This window comes from Conger conger, chromosome 14 (assembly GCF_963514075.1).
Source record: "Conger conger chromosome 14, fConCon1.1, whole genome shotgun sequence".
In the NCBI taxonomy this organism is placed as follows: domain Eukaryota; kingdom Metazoa; phylum Chordata; class Actinopteri; order Anguilliformes; family Congridae; genus Conger; species Conger conger.
This window is the reverse complement of record NC_083773.1, coordinates 21,611,914-21,637,383: the sequence shown is the minus strand read 5'-3', so window position 1 is coordinate 21,637,383 and position 25,470 is coordinate 21,611,914. Positions and strand designations below refer to the sequence as shown.

Sequence of the window (25,470 nt, the reverse complement as noted above, 5' to 3'; positions counted from 1 at the left end):
TAGCGGTTTTGGCAGTAAAATGTAATAAATCACAACTAAAACCCATGTCCAACTATAGCTGCCAGTTGTGTGGAAATACCCTGTTAGAACAATAACATTTTATTTTTTATTTTTGTTCATTCATGATTTGTTGACTGACATAATTGAGTACAGTATGTTTGCATAAATGTATACACACACATATATATATATATACATTGGCACAATTACAAGCTATGGCTTCTATTTCCAATGTGTTGATTTTATCAGGTGTTTATGTATGTTTATCAAAATGCAGAACTTGCAACCAGGAGATTTATTTTGTTATTTAGTAATTATTCAAGTCTAATCAAAAGACATGGTTCATTTACCTTAAAACAATGGAGGTTACTAACACAGACAAATTACAGTCAAAATAGAAATGGATGAATGAAAATACCAAGCCACAGCTCGTTTCCTCCCAAAACGCTGAAGACAGCCAACATTCCAAAAAGACCAGTGATGAAACGCCAGACCAAGGTGAAGGACTTAGTTAGACGCTAACTTCCAATTCAAACCAAAAAGTAAAAAGCCAGCAGCCTGTTGCACTAGTATAACGTATGTTAGGGTTTAAAGTCCATCGTACATGTCACGTTATAACTAGTTAGTTTAACTCTAAAGTTGTTCGGTTCCACAATTCATACTTCCGCTACATCTTAGCTAAGTTGACCGTTAACCAAAACATTGTCACAAACAGTGACGTTTCTTTATTCAGACCAATCACCCACATTTAAAAAAAGAAACTGTCGCAATTCGCGTCTATTGCCCTACTAACATAATGTCAATATTCTATCTATATTTTTTTTCTTTGATATGTATTGCTTTCCAACAAATGACTTGGTATGAAATAAAGTATTTTTTATTATAACCTCTTATAATTTAGGGAGTAATTTATTTCTGGGTGGCACGGATGGTGCAGTGGGTAGCACTGCCGCCTCACAGCAAGGAGGGCCTGGGTTCAAATCCCTGTCGGCTGGGGCCTCTCTGTGCGGAGTTTGCATGTTCGGCCCATGTCTGCGTGGGTTTCCTTCAGATACTCTGGTTTCCCACAGTCCAAAGACATGCAGGTTAGGCTGATTGGAGAGTCTAAATTGCCCGTAGGTATGAGTATGTGAGTGAATGGTGTGTGTGCCCTGCGATGGACTGGCAACCTGTCCAGGGTGTATTCCTGCCTTTCGCCCAATGTATGCTGGGATAGGCTCCAGCCCCCCTGCAACCCTGTTCAGGATAAGTGGGTTAGGATAATGAATGAATGAATGAATTAATTTATTTCTGTAGCTACTCATAGATAAGGTTGGTCATTCTCTGAGTGTGTGTGTGTGTGTGTGAATGGGTGAATGAGAAACATCAATTGTACAGTGCTTTGGATAAAGGCACAATATAAATGCAGAGCATTTATTTACACAGTAGGGAAAAGGTGTAAACCAGAGCAACCAGTTTAAATTAAGTTATGGCGTAACTATGAATTTACGTTCAAACAAGCCTACATGGTGCAGCAGGTCTGTTACAAAGTTTTGTATCTTAAAGAAGGATGTCAGCATGAGGTCTGAGAGGCCACTCCCGTTGAGAGACTCACAGAGACGCACAAACAATCCCACATTTACACCTCTAGTGCCCCCAGCCCCCCCCTCCCCCATCCATCTGCAGCCCACTGGCCCTGTGCAACTTCCTATTAGTTCCCTGACAAGATCAATGATGTCACAATAAAATAACTCCTATGTGACAGTCCAAACGTTCATTTTCAGGCTCGAGTTGAGCATAATAGATTGTCTTGCTCTTCGTGGTCTATCTGCTTGGTAGGGCAGTAATAATAAAGGACAGAGGAGTTTGTTTTGGATTTATTCCTGCTGTAACTTGTCCATATGTGCATGCTTCATGAGGGCACAGAGAGTGGGATGAAATTAGATTTTTTCACCATATTTTTGAACTGCCCATCATTTGAAATCGAATGCAGCTGAATCTGATGTCTGGAGGCAGAACGAGCTGGAAAAACATCAAGCTATCCAAATAAATCTTTCCTAAAAGTCCTAAATCCGATGCCATCAACAAGCTGTGATAACCAAGGGACTTCAGCTGCCTTTTTTAGTTCCCTCAAGCAAGCTGTAATTCTGTCTCCTGCTAACCACCCCCCCCCCCCCCACCAATCTTTGACTGTTTTCAGAGATGCCAGAATAACCTACTTTGTGCTCAGAGAAAAGAACAAGGAAGCCTCATCACCCCTGGTGTAAAGAGAAAGGCAATTCAATTTGTGCATTGATATTCTGCTATATGAACTCACTAGCTCTTTTATGTATAGTAAAGAACCTGACAAATATATTAATGCATGTACTGTAATAAAGCATATCCCATTTCTGGTCTGTCTTCATCTCAGGAATTGAATCAATGTTATAACAGTATTTATTTTTAATATTTAAAAAAATAACCTTAAATATATGGTGCCCGATTCCTCCATCTGCATCATACATTAATATGTCACTGTGCGAGTGCCCTTTTTAACATTACGAGGGTTGGCTTCAGCACTCATGATGGGCTTGGTGATATTTTCCAGCGCATCGTAAATTAGTTTGCCACAGCTTGTGAGGCGGGAGCTCTCTGGGGAACTCCAGATGTGTATGTGAATTACCAATGAACCAGAGGTCTTACAAAGCGACCGCACGGAAAATATGTTTCTGGAAGAATCTTCAGCCAAGAGCGTGCTTCCAAAGCAAGATGCAAAATATTTTAATTGGGGGTCTCAAAATCCAATCCTGCAGGGTTGCCGTCTCTGCTGGTTTTTTAGTGATTTCCTTTCAATCAACAGTCACTTTAGACCTTGGGAACACAGTGTGCAGACACTCAATTAAGTGACTTAAATTACAGGTAAGCACTTCCCATGAGTGCAAGAACACATCAAAAATCTGCAAACACAGCAGCCCTCCAGGAATTGAGTTTGAGATCTCTGATTTAAATACTTTAGAAAAGTGTAGCAGTGTGACTATTATACACGGTTAAACTGAAAATACACACAAAAAACTGGCTACAGCCAAACTGTACTGCTAGCTGTAGTCAGCCAGGGGTATGGACAGTCATTTTTCTTGCTGGACATACTGGTGCTTGGACAAAATCAAAGGTGCGCTGGCAGTTGGGAAATAAATAAGGATTAAAGGCTTTCCCAGAGCGTAGTATAAAACTATCAAGGCGCAGCATACTAATGGGCAGGACGTTCCATCAATTTTAGCTGGGGGACAGGCCGTATCGGCGTCCTGACTGGCTAATGGGCCGCGCTGGGGGGCCCTCAGTGTCCGTGCGTCCGTCGGGCCTGCAGGACGCTGGGGCCATGCCGCGCGGAGAGACGGGGGGAGCTCCTGCCGCGGCTGCTCACACCAGCACGTGCTGGCTGCCTCACGTGCCTCCCAGGGTCAGCAACACGCTCCCCGTGCCCAGCCTCCACTCACCTGTTCCGGGCCGCTGAGCATTCGATGGAGGAGAGGGACGCTGCCTTGAGTCAAAATCCAAATCAAAACGCCATGACTAAGTGCAGGTGTGGGTACGACTGGGGAATGGATGCAGGCTGGGGGCGGGAGTACTCACGCTAAGTGCACACTCCCCTGATACCCGCTGTGTTTTTGTGGGGATTATAACCCGCCCCCCCCCCAAACAAAAGAACACAGGGCCCCCGGCTATGCCTCCCAGCACCCAGAGGTGCTCAGAAGATTAACAGGATGAGGAATCAAAGTCCCCACTGGTGTCTGAACTCTAGAGAGCTGGGCTGAAGAGCTATACTATATTCATTAGGCCAAATACAGTAAAGACCTGCTAAACTTGTTTTAGCTGTGTTTTAGTTTAAAATATTTGTTTATTTATTCTTTTTATATTGTAGAAGTATTGAACACATATGAAACAATAGCAATGATATGGGCTATAGTGTACATTATGTGGTAAATTGCAAACTAGGCTGTGCCTTCATGTTGCCACACTACAAAAAAAGGTTGGTCTTCACAGGTGTATTAGTCTTGTAATGAGACTGAAAATCTTTTTTCTCTATCAAAAAATAGTAGCTTAAACCGTTTGCTTGACAAGTGAAATGTTCTTACACCTTTGGCAAAAAAAAAATTCTTATTCAGCAAAAAAGCTATAGAAATAAGTCTAAATATAAGACTAAAACTTTTTCTTTTTTTTTACAGTGCATTAGGGTGCTTTTACAGTAGATAACAGCCTTTCCCAGCTGCTGCCTGGGGCTTAACAATACAAGGCATCTCATCTCTCATACGGTGAACTTACAAAGGGCACGCTAAGCTTCCACACACGAGAAGCACTAATGTGTGCCATATTTCTGCACTTACGCCACCTCGCCCCTCATAAAGGCCCATGATGCCCTTGAGCTGTGTGCCCTATTCAAATCGTAAAATCATAGTTTTTCACAATATCGATTTTATAATTAGCCCCTCTAATATCATGGAATTATGCTGGTGATTGTGTATTCTGAAAGAGAATATTAAACCGTATCTCAGCACACGTCCACAGTGTCTGGAAACAACGGCATTAAAGCTGTTAATAGCTCTGTCGGTGGTTTACAGAAATAATTAACATTATGTACAATATTGAGCAAGGACTCCCACAAAGTGTCTTGGACTCCTATGTTCCTTGCCCCGACCATCCAAAGAAACTTGTTCCTCAGACCTGGCTTTGCACAGAACAGCATAGTATTTACACACCTCACGGACTTTGGTGGGGAATGGGTACAAACATGTTGTTTTGGAGGTGTATACCAGCAACACCGATAGATAAAGTTGTAAGAGAGGAGGCTTTGAGCTGCCTGTCCTTTGCCACTAAAACTGCTCACGTCGCAGCAGAAATAATCACAGTTCAGAACGGTCATTATGTGTAATAGTCATGGTGGAGGACTGGTACTACTGATGCAAAATACCCTTGATGTTCAGTAGTCCTAATGCATCACAAAGCATAAAGACATTTAAATGTGTGGAATAACTGCTACAATGCTAAACATGGCTGAGCAGTATTTACAGCTTTCAGTGCCAAAATCCTTCACATGAACAGCAAGCTTTTATCCATCTCAATCTTACTAACTGATGTTCTGTCTGTTGTTACAGCTGATCTTATATCAAATTATTGAAATTACCTAGTAACATTATTTCATTATGATTGCCCAGTCACCAATCAGACAGCTATACAATGAAAAAGATCAATGTTCTAATAAATTTTATTGGGAAGCCAACAAATACAGTATAGCTACCATATGCTAATATTACATCAGATACACAACGGCTGCATTCATTTGTTCTTTTCTATTCACTTCCCTGCCCTGAAACACTCCCTAGAAATTGATTGTCTCAACTCTCACATAGTACTACTTGGACACTGGACGTGGGTGAATTATATCATTGTTTTGGATTCAGATACTTCTCTGCGCTTGATTTCTTGCTGCAATTCAGCCAAACAAAACACCCAGAAGGCTGGGGCAGGATTTCAGAGGTATTTTTTCTGAATATGTTTTTAAAATTGAGTATTTCATAGGTTCCAACAGAAGCTTAGAGAAGTATTTGAATCCACCACGTTTACATAATTGACCTGTTGGGCACTGTGGTGTACCTGGCGCTGCTGTTCGTCACTGTGTAGGAAGCTTCACTGTGAGCACTGTGTGGGAGGGAGAGTCTGAAGGACACGGTGTGAAACGCACTGAAATACTGCCCTGAGTGATCGTGCCTGATGAACAGCTTGCTAGATGCAAGTTGATTTCTATGCATCCTTTTCTCAATCAGACACATTTTATTAGTATAACATTCTATATAAAATGATGGGCCAAATGGCAAAATTGAAAGCTTGGATAAATAATGACATTACCCTCATATACAAGAGGAAATGACTCAAGCAGTCATCCTCCTCGCTATTTGAGCAATTAATTCAGTTGATGAATAACCTGAGTTGTCAGCTTCAGTACACAAAGGTTAGTTCACTTAGTCATCTTTGGTTGAGGGCTATTAATGATCGGAATCCCATTAATGGGACAGGTTTGTCAATATATTGAGACAGACGAATGGGCCTGCATGCATTTTTATAACATTTCTTAGACCTTGTCTTATTTCTGAACCTGTATATGATATCACCACTGTACAATCACCATGCTTAGTATTGACAAATACATTTTGTCTAATACCCAAATTAAATTTGTTATAACCTCAGAGTAGTTCCACAGAGCTGTTTGCCCTGGTGTCAAATGAATGACGAACATCGTTAAAATATTGGTTTTAAAACAGGTCAAAGAGTTCACTCCTTCAAGAGTTCCTAGCCAGGGCAGCCATCTACAATGAGCACTGAATGCGATCTGTCAGCCAAGGAAAGGCATCGTCATCAGTGAAATCTTGGAACGGAAATAATAAAAACCTGCGTCAGAAATCTGGCCCCGAGACAAGACCTAGACTGTCTGACTACATCAGAGCAAACGTGGGAGCAATCTCAGACAAAGCCCTCAGTCCCAATCTCTTCATAACATCTACATCTACCACTCTTGATAACTATCACTCTCACCCATTTAGAGAATATTGTTCAACCTTTTTTGGGGGGAATAACAGATTAGAACCAGATGTGCTGATTAGTTAATAAAATTTTATTCCATACAAAGTAATGCAAACAAAACATATGATTATACTTGAAATTAAAACACCCCCAAAATAAAAAATGCTACATGAAAACACACTGGAATTGAAATGGCACTGGTTATGTTTGATCATCTTGCTCAAATGAGACACAGGTTTAATATATAACAAATGACAGCTATAAAAATCTCAAGCTTTGAAGGATGACTTAATTCTGAAGCCCTAACAGCTGTCTGGCTAAAATAATATTAATTTGATGAATTGCTGTTCTCATTAAAACTGAACATGTAATCTACGATGTGTCACTTAGGATAATTAAGTCGACTGTCGAAGGAAATACAACATGAACACTTGAGTACAAATGAGAATAAATGAGTTCTGGAGACCAATAAGCTTATCCTGTCACAAATAATACCTGCCTGAGAACAGTTATCCATTAAATAACATACAGTGTTTACACTCTGAGCCCCAGAAAAACACCAAGATCTAGAAGAAATGTCTCCATTCATTCAGAGTCACATACTTTGAGGAGGGTAAAAGTTGTGTGCTTACTGATTGCTTTCTTACTAACTTCATGGAGAGACCGTCGCCGGTCCTGCGTGACGGTCTGAACCCTCCAACTCATTCCAAGTCCGTAATTCTCCTCTGGACACCACCGTATTTTCGGAGTCTCTGAGATAACAGAATGAAGAAGAAGTTGCGCCCTGTTTTGTTTTTTCCTCTCTCGACGTGGAGGGGAAGGCACAGTGGCGGCAGTTCCAGCGATGCTGGGACGTAAAACAACACGCCGGCGAAATGGAGTGAGGGGGGCGCGACGATCAGCCAGCGGCCGACGGCCTGGAGGACAGCGTAGTGTCCCCCCGGAGGCTGGCTGTCTCCCTGGCCTCCTTCCCAGGCTGGGCCACATACCCATCGCCCTCCCCCTCCTCCCCCTCCTCCTCCTCCTCCTCCTTGATGGCGGACAGGCGGGCGCTGGCATGGTGGTCGGGGGGAGGCTGGTAGTGGCACTGCCCGTTCAGCAGCTTCCGCACGGGGGCCATCGGCACCACGCCCTCCCCCAGGAGCTGCTGGCGGACGTGGCGGAAGTCGCTCTGTCGCTTGAGCCGCTTGTACTCGCTGAAGGCGGAGGCCGCGGCCTGGGTGAGGCTCAGGGCCAGCGCCCGGGCCTTCTCCGCCCTAGCGACCAGCACGGCGTGGCAGCGCAGCACCACCGCCTTGTTCTTCACCTGGTGGCGGTAGACCCAGGCGAAGATCTTGGGCCGGCGGGAGTCGGCGGCGCAGCAGGTGACGCGGTGCAGGTAGAAGAGGTGGCAGGGCTTCCTCTTCTCCCCGGAGCCCAGCCGGATGCCCTGGGGCCCCACGCTCAGCTTCATCCTGGAGCCCTGTCCGCCGTAGTCGCTCCGGCTCCAGATCTTCCCCACAGCCTCGTCGGTGCAGCCCTCGCCCTTGGCGCTGTGCGTGACCGCGCTGCCCAGGTACTGCACCGTGTGGACCGGGTCGTCCCTGGTCAGCTCCGCCTTCTGCCGCTTGGAGCGGAAGACCCTGCCCAGCCTCTTGAAGGGGCACTCGGGCAGCAGGTCGGGGAAGGAGCACACCAGGGACCACACGATGGAGCCGTAGGCGCCCCCCGTCCCCACGCCCAAACTCTTGGGCTTGGCCTTGGTCTCCTCTTCCACCAGAACAATCTTTCCCCGTCTCCATGGCAGCATGACTGCGATCGGTGAGACAGTGAGTGAGTGAGTGTGCTGAGTGTGTCTGTGGCTCAGAGAGTACGCGCGAGAGAGAGAGAGAGCGATAGAGAGAGAGAGAGAGAGCGATAGAAGCGATGTTTCCCTGCCTGAGCGGAGCATGAAGTGAGAGCAGTGAGTGGATGCTGGGGACCTCACTGCTCTCGCTCCTCCTCCTGCACCTCCTTGTTCCTCAGCCTCACTCGGCACTGAGCATGGTGAGAATGTTTGCTTCACTCATCTGTGCTCTCGCATATGCCGAGAGGAGATCTGCTTACAGAGAAATGCCATTTTTTCAGATGATGTTTAAGAGTGAGGGTAAAATACGGAAAGTGTTTGATTGAAGTTTCTCTTGCAATTTCTATGCATACATACATACATACTACTACTACTACTACTACTACTGCTAAAAAGAAAAGAAAAGAAAATAATAATAATTATTATTATTATTATCATTATTATAATAATAATAATGTAATTTAATTTAGTCCTTTTTCTGGACTAAATAACTCAAATAATCATAGTCAACGTTGTACAACATGTGAAAGTAGAAACAAGCAAAATATGCAATCTGTATGAATGCAGCTCACACAAAAACTAATGAAGAGTGTCTGTAAAGCATGCTGAGAAGCAGTCAGATGTACAAACAGTATAGTATTAATTGCAAACAGTGATTAATTTTCTTACAGGGTACAAGATAAACCTTTCTCACAGAAATTTCATAATTGTCACATGTAACTTTATTGTTATTGCCTGTCACTTGCATAACCGGCGTGAAAGTGTAATTGGTAGATCAGTAGTTATGTATCATGCCAGTCTGCACCATTTTCTCTTCTTCAGCTAAATAGCATTGCTTCTTTGTGGCAGAAATAATATTCATCTATCTTTTTTACTGGTCCTTTCATTTCCCCTCCCCCCCGCTACACTCCCTGCTACAAAGCGCAGAAAATATTTAGTAGAAAACAAAATAATTTCCCTCAAAAAGCGAGCAGTACATAAACTTGTGCATGTTCACCTCACCTTCATGCACCCTTGCTACAGTTCTCTCCAGCCAATGTAGTAATGGAGCTTTTAGTAAATCAGTCAGTTGCGACCGTAAATTACCTGGCACTATAAGTCTTTTTAAGGGCAGGGCTTGAAGTCCTCTCTTCCTTACTTCAATGCTCTGTTTTAAATCAAACTGTCACTTCGCATTCCAGAGCACTGGGTCTCTTCCATAACAAATAAAAACTCACTTTCTCTCTCTGCTGTCTGTTCATATTCTGAACATATTACTGTGTAATAATGCTAGGAGTAATAACTGTGTGGCCATTTGTCAAGTATTAGAGTATATACTGTCGGTTTGCTGGAGCAGATTATGTTTTTGATACCACACTACCACAGCTAGGTTGCATGTGTTATGTTTAGGATTTTTGAGGGTATGGTGTGTGCGTGTGTGCTAGCATGTCTGCATGTGTGTATGTGTGTGTTATCGTATCTGCCTGTCAGTGTGTGTGTGTGTGTGTGTGGTGTGAGCACATGTGCGTGTGAAAGCATGTCTGCCTATGTGTGTGTACATGCGAGCATGCATGTGTGTGTGTATGAAAGTGTGTGTGTGTGTGTGAACATGTGAGAGTGTGTACGTGTGTGCGTGTGTGAGCATGTGAGAGTGTGTACGTGTGTGCGTGTGTGAGCATGTGAGAGTGTGTACGTGTGTGCGTGTGTGAGCATGTGAGAGTGTGTGCGTGTGTGTGTGTGTGAGCATGTGAGAGTGTGTGCGTGTGTGTGTGTGCGAGCATGTGAGAGTGTGTGCGTGTGTGTGTGTGTGAGCATGTGAGAGTGTGTGCGTGTGTGTGTGTGTGAGCATGTGAGAGTGTGTACATGTGTGCGTGTGTGAGCATGTGAGAGTGTGTGCGTGTGTGTGTGTGAGCATGTGAGAGTGTGTGTGTGTGTGTGTGTGCGTGTGTGTGTGTGTGTGTGTGTGTGTGTGTGAGCATGTGAGAGTGTGTGTGTGAGCATGTGAGAGTGTGTGTGTGTGTGTGTGTGAGTGTGCGTGCGTGTGTGTGTGTGTGTGTGTGTGTGTGTCTGCATTGAAGGGCAGTTTAATCATGGATGTAAAAAAAACGAGCAATCAACCATGTTACAAGGCAGCACAATTTCCAATTTACACTTTTTTTAAATTGACATTTTATTACTTTTTTGGTTCTACTAAAATCCACAATTCAGTCCAGGTACAATTTAAATTCAAGTTTAAAACATGTACCTGTTTTGTCCATGCAAAAGGTATACAGTAAAATAAAAAATATCTGTGCGTGTATTTTAGTCTAAACTGCCTCATTCTTGCCTTGTGCCCGACCAATGGTGAGACTGGATATTGAGGAGTTTGCCAGTACTGAATGTTCAATATTCATGCCAAGCACATCCGGTCTGGCTACAGCAGGCCATTTTAGGGCCTGTCGTTGAGATGAGCAGTTTCTGCTGTTATACTGAGCTAATTGATGTCGAGGACAGGGTACCATTTTGATCCACAGCTTGACATGGAGGTAACATGGCCACCAGTGGCTGTATCCACATGAGGCAGGCTATGCGCAAGAGGGTTACAGTCAGGAGTGCACCTAACCTTTTGGCTCATTCATAAAGTGGGGGATGGCCAAGCCAGAGACTCACGCACTGACCTCCATAAGTAGTTTTTAAACAACCCTGGTCTGCTGAAGCTTCTCTCTGGCTTCACAAAGTCTGAAAAGCAGAGGAAGAAAAATCAGCAAGACATTGGGGCACATTGTGTTCCCACCAACTGGCTGATTCACACATTTAAAGCACAGCACAACACATTTTGCACATTGCAAATGTCAGCTTCTGTAGAAGTAACAGTTGTGATACAAGTATAAATAAAAATGGTCATAAACATTGTGGTTGACATGGTAACAGCAGTGATGCTGCTAGTGGCGGCAGGAATCACAGTTATGGTCATAGTAGTAGACTTTGTAGATTAGACTATGAATTAGACATAGTAATAGTGTTGGTGATGGTGGTGGTAGTAGAAGTGAAGATGATAGTATTTGTATAAGTTGTGTCGGTACTGCCAGAACTAGTATAAATAGTGGCAGTTATGCTGGTGACAACGGTGACAATGCTCTTTGTAGTCATAGTTATATTCCTATATGTAGTTCAGTACTGTACGTTTAGTTTTAATATATTTAGTATTAATTCAATTTCATGATTGGGAGATTGATGAAGGATATTTGCAGCTGGCCTCACCCAGATGGCAGGTTGGCCTTAACAAAGATTGATGGTGGCATTATGCTCTGATTGATTTCCCTGTTGGGCTGTGGATTATGAATGCAGAGTCTGAGAGAGAAATCAGGAAATGTCTGAGGAAGAATAAACAAACCTCAATATTCCAATTCTGTTTTTGTGATTCCAGTGATTCCATTATTCCTTTAACATGCATGTGTTGTGCCGTTAGATAGTCCCGTCTCAGAATGAACTGGAAATCTGAGGAAATAAACACTGTAATGGAAACATGGGAAACATCCATTGCACATAATGTGTGTGTCGCCTAATATGTTATCTTAATTTTCAGCAACCAATGAGTCCATGCGATAATACTACATCAGTAAGGGGGGGGGAGGAACGGCATTTTGCTACTGAAGGATAAGGACAAAGCTTTATGTGGTTAGATTGTATCTGGGCCTTGGCCAGCAGACTGTAGCTTCTCTCTTTGTGTGCTTTACCCTTGCTTCAGCACTCAGCTCAGTCGCTGCGTTTTGGCGACCTCCCCAACTTAATTTATTATCGTCTCGTCTCATCGACATGCACGCTGCGGAGCTCTGCTCAAGCATTACAATGAATGCTATCTAAAATCTAAACTTGAGAACGCACTACACGCTTTTTATCCCCTTCTTCTCCCTTTGTTTTGCGCTCAAGTCATTTCTCAATGCTTCTTTTGCTTTCGCAGTTTTTATCAGAGCGATATGGATTCATTTTGTTCACTTCTCATTGCTCAGTCAGCGCTTATCCAGCATAAACACAGAAGCGGGGTGTGGGGATGGGAAGGCCAGTTTAATATACTACTGACTATTGGCTTTACATGGGGTGACAAGGTGATGGTCAGGGTGAAAATAGCATGCCAGGAAAATAACAGACAATTTCCAGTTTCAAACAACTTAAGAAAAGGTATAACTAAGGTTTTACTAACTGTATAGAGGTGTTGATGGGTGAGGAATTGACTAAATACATAACTAAGCAAAGGACATTTTTGTATAAGTGGTTATTCATAAAGTATATAAACAGAATTTGGCCAATAGTTTTTGCTGTGTCATCTGATGTCTTTTAAAAGATGAATATGTTACCAAATAAACTTTCTGCTATGCAGCAGTTTTGTTGTAACTTAATTTGATATTTATGTTATGTAAAGTACCAGGTTTATGAAGAGCACCTAAAGCTGGGGATTTTCTTTAATTAAAGTTATTCCTGTAAAATGCAGATGGTTATATTATAAAATGCTATACATAGTCCATCCTACAGTAATTTGCGTTCGCCCAAGGGACTTTGCCTTGTTTAAAAAAAAAAAAAAAAGACTATCGTATAGTCCTGTAAACCAAAATTCATTATAAAAAGCATCCTTGTTCATATTTCAGTACTTCATTATTGGACATGTGATGCTTCATACTTGGACATGTCTCGCAATTGATTTGCTGTAGCTACTCGTGTAGCAATTGACCCAGGGTCCTTGTTTTCACCCTTCAGATAGGGGGGATTTTCAAATGGCTGACAATCGATCTAGCCGACAGAGTTAGAGTAAAACCCAATTCCGGCATCTGCATCACTCGCCGGTTCATTTCAGGTGGAGGAAAGTAGGCAGTGAACCACAAACAAGGCTGTAGGTGTTCTCCCTCTCTCTTCCCCTCACCATGTGGGCACCACGATAATATCATAATAAGTAAGACATACAATGTCACAGTAAAATGTTTGTCTTGTCTGGCTGTTACAACCAGCCTGGTGGCATAAGTGCAAGAAGAACCCAGCAGGGGTTTGGAGAATTTGAACAGAGATTACAGGTTCCACAAAATCTTCTGAAACAGTGAAGAGTTTGTACACAAATTAGCACACAATTTAATTTGTTTCTGGGAGTTTAGGACCATACACACATGATTTGTATGATTTGTGCCTGGCTCTAAGTGTTTCAGAGTCCCATGACCAGTAAAATCAATATTCTGAGGAACAAACATTTTTTAGTAAACCTTAAGAAATGTCCATCCATCCATTATCTTAACCTGCTTATCCTGAACAAGGTTGCAGGGGGGCTGGAGCCTATCCCAGCGTACATTGGGCGAAAAGCAGGAATACACCCTAAACAGGTTGCCAGTCCATTGCAGGGCACACACACCATTCACTCACACACTCATACCCATGGGCAATTTAGACTCTCCAATCAGCCTAACCTGCATGTCTTTGGACTGTGGGAGGAAACTGGAGTACCCTGGAGTACCCCCATGCAAACTCCACACAGAGAGGCCCTGGCTGACAGGGATTCGAACCCAGGACCTCCTTAATTAAATGAATGAATGAATACATTTAATATATCATACAAAAAACCTGATCCTGGTCCATTCGAACCATAAAAGTGAATTATTCTGAACTTGTACTGTAGCATTGCGTGACTACATTCGGTACAATCTTGCCTTTTACAAAAAAATAATTTGCATTTGCACGTCATAACACTAGTTTTAATATCAGGTTCATCCAAATGCTGCCATCTTCTGGACAAGGAAATACAAGTATGTCACATTTAAAGCTTATAGACCCATATCTCTAAAGGAACACTGTCACGGTTTTATAATTAGATATGTTATCTTCGCTTGGATAATAAGCAATAGTATACAGAGTTTCACTGATACTTGTCTGGAGTGCAATTTGGGCAGCTACAATCTGAATAAACCGCCATGCCTTTGGCTGTGGCAGTTAGAACCAATTTTCAACCAACCAGCTTGAATTGTTGTACAGCTGTACAATGTTTTCATACAGAGTGACGGCCCGACAAATGTACACTTTGAAACCCGAATTTAACGACTACAAACACAGGCAGAGGGTGAGTGAACATGTCAGTGAGGCTTTTTCAATGATAGGAAGGGATTTACAATGGTCTTGTAACAATGTTTTAACACAAAACTCTTACCTATTGTACCTTTAAGCATTTAATTCAAATAAGCTCAAGTGAAAAAAGCGTGACAGTGCTCCTTTAACATTGTACAGTGTTTGCTGTGAAATCATGCTCCCAGCCATTGTTGCTGTATTTCCAGTGTGGGTTGGACATGCTTTGCTATACACTGTAAATTGCCAACCGGCTCATTTGCATAGCCGATTACTCCAAAACGATACATTTTACCAGATGAAAGGGGATATACATTTAATTTATAGACACATATGTTTAATACATGCGTGCGTGGGCATTACGTCACAATTATATTCAAATGTATTAATTAAAAGTAGAAAAATTACAGTTCAGAAATTATTAAATTTAGCAAACTTTTATTTTGATAAATGCGAACCGGAAGTCTCCATTTGCCATATTCACGGAGCTTTTGGTAGTGTAGTTTAGAATATGAAGTTCTATTGAAACTTGTGTGTTCAGTTTTTTAAGAATTATTATTTGGTCCCAAAAATAATATAGTATATGAAGCGTAAACGTTTCATAGCAGGCTAACGTGTAAGTGTCATTAGCAAGCTAGCCAACTAGCTAAGTTGCTTGAAAACTAATCACACAAGTTCAAATGGGAGCTACTTAGCTCGTAGCGCTAGCTAAAATATAGCAGCTAGGGGTAGGGTTTTCCAGCAGCTATTTATGCTTGCATTGCTCTATGTATAGCTCGCTAGGTAATTAAGGTAGCGAACTATAAGCATTAACTGGCGATTCACCAACAGAGTGGGTAAGTTTCACATTCCATGGCTAGCTGTCTTCCGAGGCTTTTAGCTAGTTTTTGACATGTAGCACACCCATCACAGCTAACTTAGCGTCATGTAAGTTAGCACTAAGAAGCTAATAATAAAACGTTAGCTAGCCCGAGAAACCATGTCGTTTCAAATGTCAAAATTATGCTAGGTACATGGCGTTGTCTTGTAACTTAGGTAATATTTACGGAGGTCCCAACCCGCACTTTCATTAGCTAACGTTTGTCTACTGTGCTAGACTATAGCTGGCTAACTCGCTAGTTGGCAAGGTCAAAAGTATCTGGTCGGTACGGTAACGTTGCTATACTTCTGCAACTAATCTCGCAATTCTTAATTTCAAATAACTTGTATTATGCGATGGTAGCCAACTGTTAGCTGCTTAGCTACTTTACATTGGTTGTGATATTTCTCCGCACTAGGAGCAATATTTATTAGAAGATATTACAGTAACTAGCATAGTTAGCTCCGAACAGATGTTAAACAGCGCATTTGCATGGCATTAATAGACCTATCACGCAGCTGTTAGAATATTATGAATTTTTTTCAGTAGATACACGGTTTCTAATGAGGACGGCAGTTTCTATGACTGAGTGCTACAATTTAGCTAACGAGCTAACGTTAATGGGCTTTATGCTCACATAGCTGGGTCATTTAAGGTTATTTTTCTGATGACACTTGCTGTTCAATTGAATCTAGGCTAAGCATATGTTACTGTTCTTCTGGGGTTTACCATGTTTTCCTGGGTGACATTTGAATACTGTATGTGGGTTTTTAAGTAATATTGGTACTGTAAACATATTTTCTGCAATAAGGCGATGCTGCCCGTTCAAATATCTGATTACATTTTACATTTACATTTACATTTTAGTCATTTGGCAGACGCTTTTAATCCAAAGCGACTTACAAGTGCATAGGTTCTACCACAAGTCAAAGCATCACATCCAGAACTAGAAAAATACACCTGGACTGCTGTTCTAAACATATAGTCGTCATCATAAGTGCAATTTTTTTTTTTTTTTTTTTTTTTTTTGGGGGGGGGGGGGGGGGGGTTCTTAACTGAACATTCTAATAAAGATGTAACGATCACTACTGGCAATTGAAAGCAGTAAACAGAAAGGAGTTTAAGAACACTGACTGAATTATGATTAAAAAAACAACAACCCATACTCTTCAAATGGTTACTGTAAGGTTGGAACATCTGAAGACAGTTTTGATCTTTCTCCCCAGATCAGTTACAGTCATCCACAAGATGGATAACAGCGGTAAGCCGTCAACAGCACAAGTTCTGCTCCTGGCAACAAGTTCAGCTTTAACTGCAGTTTTTTATTCAATATACCGGAGAAAGTCAGCCACTGCTACCAGGTTAAAGGTAAATTATAGACCATTCGTACATGCCTTTGTGGTAGAACATAGAAACAGTTTTAGTAATGGACTATTCAGACTGGTGGTTTTTGCATCATAATGTGGACTATGTCATTTTGCTTTGGCTATGTATTTGTAATATAAAGTTCTGAATCAAAATTGTCCTTGCTGCTCAGTAGCAATGGGAGTGTAAGGCTTTGCAAATGGTCAAATGAGGGAATTTATCATCTGCTCTCAGTGACTCAGTGAAAGTAGTTTGATTGGTTGAAATTACCCAGTGAAGGACAACACATGGTTTGTCCACACATAGGATTTGTGAAGCTTCACTCTTATTGTGACAGCAGATTTTTTTTCCTACTTCATTCACTCTCTCTGAACTATTTCTGTTTATTTTGTTGCATTTTCAACTTGTATTGCAGGAAGCCCAAAAAATCTCCATTGATCAGGATCTTAAAAATGTACTGAAGGAATCACCAGGACACTGTATCCCATATGCAGTCATTGAAGGTGTGGTCCAATAACAGGGTTTGCGGCTGAAACTTTAACGTATCAGTTCAAAATGCACAAGTTTTCATAATTGTTCTGGGATAAGATTCACTGACTCAATGTGTTCATATTCATATCTTTGACAGATACTTATAAGAAGACACTGCTACTTGACCATTCATTTAAAACTGTTTCAGGCCTGCATTATCTGAATACAAATGTACATGTATAGATAAGTTTGAGTTAAAAACACGAGTTAAAGGAATAAATGTTGATTGAATTCAAGCCTCAGTCTTAGGTGGGCGAATCGAGACCTTGTGCTGAGGAATGTGTGGAGCCTAATTGATTTCAGGCCATTCACCATTTCTGCATTGTAAAATATGTCCATAGGGGTTGTGAAATCCGTGAAAGATTCACTGAATAGTCAGTTTGTGGACAACTGCAAAGGAGTCATAGAAAGACTCACTCTTCGGGAACAGAAGATGGTGTGGAATCGCACTACTCATATCTGGTATGTATCTATGGCTAGCACACAGTGCATGTAGTTCTCAAACATTGATAAACATCTAAAAGGACAAACTCTCTCAGTCTGTCATTCTTCCCGGTTTTAAATGTATTGCAATGACTAACAAGAATTACATCTAAAGGGAGAACCTACCTCCTAATAATTATAATTCAATATTTAAGAACTGCTAAAAAGTAGCAGTAACTCATAGGACTTTGTTGATAATTTAATGTCACTTCCCATGAACTATGGCTCCATTAGCTTGGTGATACAGTCTGCACCGCCCCTCCCCCTCCCACAGGAACGACTGTGAGAAAGTGATCCATCAGCGCACCAACGCGGTGCCGTTCGACCTGGCCTCGCACGACGAGGGCGTCTCCTCCACCGTGCGGGTCATCCGGCCCCTGGAGTCCGTAGAGCTGGACCTGGAGACCACGTACGAGAACTTCCACCCCGTGGCCCAGTCCCTGACCGACGTCATCGGCCACTTCATCAGCGGGGAGCGGCCCAAGGGGGTGAAGGAGACGGAGGAGATGCTGAGGCTGGGCGCCAGCGTGACCGGGGTGGGGGAGCTGGTGCTGGACCACAGCCTGGTGCGCCTCCAGCCGCCCAAGCAGGGCCTGCAGTACTTCCTGAGCCTGCTGGACTACGACTCCCTGCTGAGGAAGCAGCAGGCCCGCGTGCGGCTGTGGAGGGTGCTGACCGCCGTCTTCGGCATCGCCACCTGCCTCCTCCTGTTCCTGGTGCTGCGGCGACGCTACGCGCACTACCGGGAGCGGCGCAGGCTCCGCGGCCTGCAGGACGCCTTCCTCCAGACGCAGCGGGAGCGCCTGCGCGACATGGACCTGGAGGAGGACGCCCTGTCGCCCAGCGCCTGCGTCATCTGCCTGGGCCGCCAGCGCTCCTGCGTCTTCCTGGAGTGCGGACACGTCTGCTCCTGCTCCGAGTGCCACCGCGCCCTGCCCGAGCCCAAAAAATGCCCCCTCTGCAGGGGCCACATCCAGCGCGTCGTCCCGCTCTACAACAGCTAGCGCTCAGCGGCGGGAACAGGGCTGCGCTCTCTCACCTCGCTTAATGGGAGGACGTTAAGTGTCACATGAACTTCCTGGGAAGACGTTAATCTGTGAATGGTAGGGGTATAATGTGTGCGGTTTGGGGGAGGGGCGTTTGCAATGAATTTGATTAAATGATTCCTGTTGAAATCCTGGCATTCAAATCATGGAGGCCTGTTTATGTTCTGTTGGAAAGGTTCCTGAAATAAATTTACCAAAACAAAAGGCTTGTTTGCACTGAAAGGGCAGCGCTTTGTGAGTGACGTGTTTAGTGTTCCTGTGAGGATGTGGAATGAGTTTGGAGTCATTATTGTTGTGAAGAGATATTTCACCGATGCCAATAGTAAGCAGGGTTAAAGGTCATTTAGACAGTCACGGAAGACTGATCAATACTTGTTGCTTTTTCAGGCAAAATGTTAATTATGCTTTAATTTTACACTGCACAAAACGCAATGTCTGTCCACATTATTGCAAAAGCCTTATGGCTTCAAAATCGCTGGGGAGCAATATTGTCTTGTGGGTTTCCATATGCAGTATATTTGTCAAATGTCTGGTCAATTTACAGTTTTTTTTGGGCTCTAATCTCACATATTTGGGCTTAATTTTCAAAACCTTAGACCTTAGACACTCAAAAGCACTTGTAGCACAGCCTATGTTCAAACTATAGGCACATTTGTTTAGATCACCCACACACAATATACCGATAGCTTCACTGTTTAGTTGTTTTCTTTACAATCATTTAATATTGCAGTAAAAAAAATGCTAGATGTTTTGTGGGGGATAGTACAGACCATAGAAGAGAGTGGAATTACTTACATTTACAATAGTCAGTACACTATTGTAATTGTAATCATTATCTGCCTCAGTCACGCACACATTTCAAACAAGGGCCACAGACACCTCTCTGAGGGCGTACTTATCCTCTACCTCCACCTCTTCATCTCCTCCTTCTTCTCCTTCTCCTCTCACTGCTGGACTTCTATTCTGACATGGGTCTTCAGCATGTTCCATGTTGTCGCTATGTTGTTGCAGGTGGATAATAAACCCTTCTGTACTCTTAATACTCTTAGCACAATGTGAAATCAATCATCGGTAATGAGTTGTCATTATTGGAAAAGCCAAGAACAGGGCCTGCAATACATACTGTCAAATCTAGAAACATTGTCTGGAACAGTGGACCATGAAGTCATTTGTGTAAATGGATTTTACAGATCATAAAATATTCATCGAAAAAAATGAAATGTTGGAGTAATCAGTTTCTATAAAACTGCATTAGGAGTAATGCTACAGTTGCTTATAATTTTGTGCAGTTGGATTCATTGACAGTTCAATGCATTATAATGGAATGAAAAGGCAGTCGTATCACATGTAATGGGTCTATCACATTTTAAAATGCTAATACTTTTATGTATCATTGTGAAGTTGAACAAGGGATTTGGTTCAGTGAACAAAATATTTTAAGTATTGCATTCAGGCAATTGACATTTTTTAAAATTCATTTTGATTATCCATTTCAAGTTTTGAAAAATTACCTCGTGATTCTGAAATTAGTGCCAAAGTGATTGCATAATAAAATAAGGGGCGGTTTGTAGCGTAGTTGTTAAGGTACATGACTGAGAGCCACAACGTCAGTGGTTCGAATCCCGGTCGAGCCACAATAAATGATCCGCACAGCCGTTGGGCCCTTGAGCAAGGCCCTTAACCCCACATTGCTCCCCGGGCGCTGCACTGTGGCTGCCCACTGCTCCTAAGTAACTAGGATGGGTCAAATGCAGAGGACAAATTAACCCACAGGGTTCAATAAAGTATATTTCATCTTATTTTGAGTAAAGACCTTGTGGCTTTTTATGGTTCTAATAAGACGCTCCTCATTCGTCTTAAGGAACTAATCTTGAACTCAGAACTTTCAATCTTTTTCTAGCTAATGAGATCGTGGCAAAAATTATTTAGAAATATAAATAAACTGGAAAGTTTGAAGTAGTACCTGCTTTCACCACGAGAGGGGAGCAACAGCCAATTAATTCAATTTATTAACTGCGGCGCATCTGATGCGGAGTGAAATTACAGTATGTGGATTACAAATTGTAAATATGGTGTATACTTTTATAGTCACGAAATTGCGTAATTTTACATTAGTTGAATTGTAAAGCTTTGAACGCGATTTTTCTCATGTTCTCATATTTTTGGAAGAATTTGAAGAGGTTTGTCTTGGCTTAATAGTGTATACATTCTTTATATTAAGTATTGCGGGATATAATGCGGATTGGCTTTCTAAATTAAACTACAGCGCAGCATCACGAAACAACGAGCTATGGTCTAACTAGACTAGGCTACTTTGGAAAAACCCGTACTGCGTTATTTCATGTCAGGAAAATCCAGTTTCAGGTATTAAATATCACGAAGCTCAGCGGATTTTTTGTTCAAGTAGCTAATGACTGCACATCAGAAATGTTTCCAGTATACCTAATCGCAGTAAAATTTGCCTCTTGAACTTGAAACCAGGGGAAAACCCAACTCTATAGAGTAGAGGAAACGCGTACAGTGCGGAGCAATGCTGCTTTGCATACAGTAACCTATTGCGCCTGTATTGCACCTGCTCGCACGTGCCTCGTATGTCACGTTGCTCTCCAACTTTCGATTTGCACGCTTCTGTTGAGCTGAAGGAGCCTTCGAATTATAATTCATCTGGGATTTAAAATAAATAAACAAAGCAGCAAAACAAAGCGTTCATTGCGTCGTTTTTAACTGGCTAAGGGAATGTGAGGCTTCTGGGGCTAACGCCTACTGGACAAGAGAGACAGCAAGTAATCAATACCAAACGGTGGAAATTGGGAAGAGTTGTATGGCTACACCAGGAAAATTCAGGCTCGGTGACGTGTTTTCTCTGCCAAGTCTCCCAGGGATCCGTGCTTTGCATCGCTCCCCAATTTGCATCTCTCCCCACATCAGCTTTTCCGTGCGGCTTTCCAAACGTCCGAACCAGCGCATACCTACGCAACTGTATGCCTCCAGATCATAAACGTTGTTCTCATTGAAACAATAGGAAACTTTGAATAATGTGACTTTGGCCAGCGCAGACACAGTGTGTTTCACTTTTCAGACGTCCACTACGATACGTGCGAGTGGGAAAAGGTAACCAGAAACGGCATCGTATTGGCATCGCAGTTTGCAGTTTCCACATTCTTCATTGCGGGTTTTGTCTTGCTTTTGTATCGATCGCTCGATTGTTGTCTGGTGGGGGAGACATCATGTCGGAAGTGTTACCTTACAATGAGGAGAAAATTACTCACTATGGTGATGATGGAGACGTGGGGCAAATTTCCTTCACCTGTCGCCTACAGGATACGAATAACTTCTTCGGTGGTACTCAAAACAAAAGACCCCCAAAACTTGGACAGATTGGGAGAAGCAAACGAGGTAAGATTTTGTTTACGAATAATAGGCTAATAGTGTTTTGATAACCTATAGATGCACCAGGCTTTTCAAATGCAGTAGGCTATAGTTTAGCACAACTTCTAAAACGGATTGCGAGCTATTTGGCTATAAAACATAAAATGCTAGTAATCTCAAAACAGGTTCAATCTGTTTGATTAATAGGTTGGATAACCCAAACCAGATTAGCCAGTTTAGGCAAAATTGACTAAGAACTAGATATTTGATTTATGGATAGAAATATTCGTTTTATCGTCGCATTATTTAGGCTAACGTTACTGCATCTGAAATTCTTCCTGAATTGCGTATTATTGCACCATGTGTGATGAATAATTTATACAGTTGAAGGCGAGCATTTGTAGTCATTGTCATATTACAAGTATGATTTTTTCATAACTTAATTTGGAATTTAAGATAATGGTTCTCTTTACCATGGTAACTGGTTATTTTCGTTCGTTTCGCTTTCATCATGCGTCAGTAATGTCACTTTATTCACCATATATTTGATGAAATCATAGCTACGACATTAACTTGCATCGCCTTATTTTTTCCATTTGTTTACAGTTGTCATTGAAGACGACAGAATCGACGATGTGTTGCAAAACGGGACAGAAAAAACAACCACAGGTGTTTAAACCACCGACGGACATTGAAAGAAGTAGGCTGTCCCCTCGTTAACCAGAAAGCACTTTGAAACTCCCCAGTGCACGGTCCACGGTGCAGACGGCGACGGGCATCCCATTGCAGACGTGCTAACGGAAAAAGCCGAGTGAACAGTGGCAAGCGCTGTGCATTTTCTCTTTCGTGGCTTGTAATGAAAAGCTGCTGGTGATGTAAAGTCGTATAATATGTATAATGTATTATATGACATTACGTCACCGTTTTGAAGCCTGAAACGGAGTTGTTCCCCGGTGTTAGTGAACCCACATTGACCAGGTTGGTGAGGGCGGGGCAGAAAAGATGGTACGACAAAGCACACTATATTATCTTCAACCCTTTGTATTTTTACATTAATATCTTGTTTTTATTTTTGCTGTACCTGGCCTGAGCCTTTGTTTACTATTCCCGTTCTGCAAAGTAATTATTATTTTTGTGCACAATGGCGGCAAAATGCTGTTTTGATGTTGTTCATCTGTACAAATACATAATTTATCAACTATTTCGGTAGATTTTTGCAGTGTTGAAAGCCTGAACAACATGTTTTATACGGATTGACAAAACGAAGGTGATATTTTTTAATTCTGAATTTTTGATGTTGCTCAACTGATCTTTTGTCATTTCTGAAATGGCCTGCTTATTTTCCACCAAGATACTCATTTTTATAAATACTACATAGCCATTTCTAAAATAAATGTCTCATATTGTGTGTTTTTGTTAAGGGTGATGGTCATTACACTTTATAAATTAATTCTAAGTATATTGTATTGTACATAATCACAACTGTGCCAAATATATCTCGAAAAGATGCCAGCCAAGTTATTTTGTGCTCTAAATGTAACGTTTTGCTATTTTGGCTGCCATGTTTATGTTGCAGGGCTCTAAATGGTGAAATGCTCTTGCATGAAATGGGGTAATGCCTTTGTGGCAAAAAAAACAAAAAAACTTGTGTACTATCAAACATCTTGTTTGCAACTTTGAATGACAGACCTCACAGACTTTCTTAATTAAATATTGTAAATGTTGCACCTCTTTATCCACTGAACAGGGCTATTTCTGCAATCTATAATAAATGAAAAAGTTAAATGAAACTAAATGGATAAACTGCGGTGTGATTTCTTGTGCTCTTAAACCCCAACACTTGGTATGGCGTGTGAAATGCTATCTGACTACTGAAACTATCAAGAAAGCACTTGAAAAGGTGTGTGTGGTGTGTTAACCATAAGGGGCAGCTAGCATTAATTAGAACAGATTTGCTGATGTAAAGACTTAAAGTATACACAAAAGCTTAATTAAGAAAACATAACACAGACTGAATGAGATTGGAGAATACTAGATCCTCTAGTCTAGACACACAGACACTGTATGAAGATGAGCTAAGTGATGTGTCAAATTCTAGACCTGGGTACACTGGGATAGTATATATCACTGTTAGATCACTGATCTTGTGCTCCACTGTGTATGCATTCACCCCACACGTTCCCATACAGCACTGAAGGCCATTATTGAGTGAGGGCCCATATGTCTGAAGCAGAGATAAGTCATATAACGTCATGTTACAGCTCACAGCTCACAAAGGAACGCTACAGCTCACTGAATAATGACCTGAAAGGGAAAGCATTTGTAGTGACCTGATTTCTGTGCTCCAGACACATTCATATTAGGCAGCTGAGTGTAAACTGCATTTTCAGCGGTTCGGAAAAAGTGGTCTGATTGCTTTCCCACTTTTATATACTCATTTGAACCCACTGTTTTGCCATGTCTGCAAAGCCCTTTGTCTGCATTTTCCGGAGTATTACTGCATCCACTGTGAAAAGCTTGAAGTCTTGCCACTGAAACAGAATCATGTATAATAAAGCATACTTGTAAGCTATCATGCATAGTGTAGCATAGCATGCTAGTATAATCAATTTCAGATTATCTGGCAGATAGTATTACTGAAATATTTAACATATTTTAAAAAATCATATACTGTAACACCAGGAGCGCTAGTCTGTGTGCTGGCTATTGTTCCAACCAATCCATTTAGTTTTCTGACAGCTCTATAGACTATGCTGGTTCAGTGCTGTACTTGGCAAAATCTCGAAATGGATTATTGAGCACCCCTGTACACCAATCATCAAGAAAAACAAAGATGTGATGCATGGAACCAAAAAGTAGCAAGGCACTGCAGGAATTTGAGATACTGTAGCCAAACAAACAAAATAATATGTAAACTTGAAGAGGACTGTTGTCTTGGCACCTATTACAGAACTTTCTGTGACTCATTTTTCTGATGAACCCTACCACTGCCACCCCCTCACTGGCTGGGTTTTTACTTTGTTTCCTTTTATAAGACATTTAAAACAATGTTTATTTATATTCATTTATTTTTATTTTCTTAATGCACAAAGAGACTGATCTGATCGGTGGTCCTAGAGGGCTGAGACCTGCTGGTTTTCCACCCTCCCTTTACCTGGGAGTCAGGTGTGTTCACCCTCCCTTTACCTGGGAGTCAGGTGTGTTCACCCTCCGTTTACCTGGGAGTCAGGTGTGAAGGCAGTCTGGCTAGGGCTGGATTTGGATTGGAGGGCCAGATTTCACCTGCCATAAATCCTACCAAATCCAACCTTTTGCTATCATCTCCCTTCATGCATTTACCCCAGAAGCAAAATAGCCTACAGAAGCAGGTCAATACATATGTGAAATAATGTTTCATAGCCTTCTGA

At 42.0% G+C, this 25,470-nt stretch overlaps 3 protein-coding genes across 3 annotated transcripts; 2 read left to right on the top strand and 1 right to left on the bottom strand.

Annotated features, from left to right (window-relative positions):
• Positions 1-7,429: 7,429 nt before the first annotated feature.
• Positions 7,430-8,448, bottom strand: LOC133109399 (protein FAM43B-like). The gene has a single exon (XM_061218722.1). It carries the CDS (start codon positions 8,318-8,320, stop codon positions 7,430-7,432), a length of 891 nt encoding a protein of 296 aa, XP_061074706.1. The 5' UTR covers positions 8,321-8,448.
• Positions 8,449-14,894: 6,446 nt separating this feature from the next.
• Positions 14,895-18,901, top strand: mul1b (mitochondrial E3 ubiquitin protein ligase 1b). Its single transcript, XM_061220316.1, has 5 exons — positions 14,895-15,246; positions 16,496-16,637; positions 17,050-17,137; positions 17,507-17,627; positions 17,923-18,901. The coding sequence occupies exons 2-5, from the start codon at positions 16,518-16,520 to the stop codon at positions 18,650-18,652; spliced, it is 1,059 nt and encodes a 352-aa protein (XP_061076300.1). The 5' UTR covers positions 14,895-15,246; positions 16,496-16,517; the 3' UTR covers positions 18,653-18,901.
• A 2,097-nt stretch (positions 18,902-20,998) lies between these two features.
• Positions 20,999-23,858, top strand: LOC133110393 (calcium/calmodulin-dependent protein kinase II inhibitor 2-like). Its single transcript, XM_061220464.1, has 2 exons — positions 20,999-22,090; positions 22,670-23,858. The coding sequence occupies exons 1-2, from the start codon at positions 21,922-21,924 to the stop codon at positions 22,738-22,740; spliced, it is 240 nt and encodes a 79-aa protein (XP_061076448.1). The 5' UTR covers positions 20,999-21,921; the 3' UTR covers positions 22,741-23,858.
• Positions 23,859-25,470: the final 1,612 nt, after the last annotated feature.

Coding starts and splice junctions, on each gene's coding strand:
- mul1b (XM_061220316.1), top strand. CDS start 16,518: ATGGATAACAGCGGTAAGCCGTCAACAGCACAAGTTCTGCTCCTGGCA. Junction 16,638..17,049: donor CCACTGCTACCAGGTTAAAG/GTAAATTATAGA, acceptor CTTGTATTGCAG/GAAGCCCAAAAAATCTCCAT. Junction 17,628..17,922: donor AATCGCACTACTCATATCTG/GTATGTATCTAT, acceptor CCCCTCCCACAG/GAACGACTGTGAGAAAGTGA.
- LOC133110393 (XM_061220464.1), top strand. CDS start 21,922: ATGTCGGAAGTGTTACCTTACAATGAGGAGAAAATTACTCACTATGGT. Junction 22,091..22,669: donor GATTGGGAGAAGCAAACGAG/GTAAGATTTTGT, acceptor ATTTGTTTACAG/TTGTCATTGAAGACGACAGA.
- LOC133109399 (XM_061218722.1), bottom strand. CDS start 8,320: ATGCTGCCATGGAGACGGGGAAAGATTGTTCTGGTGGAAGAGGAGACC.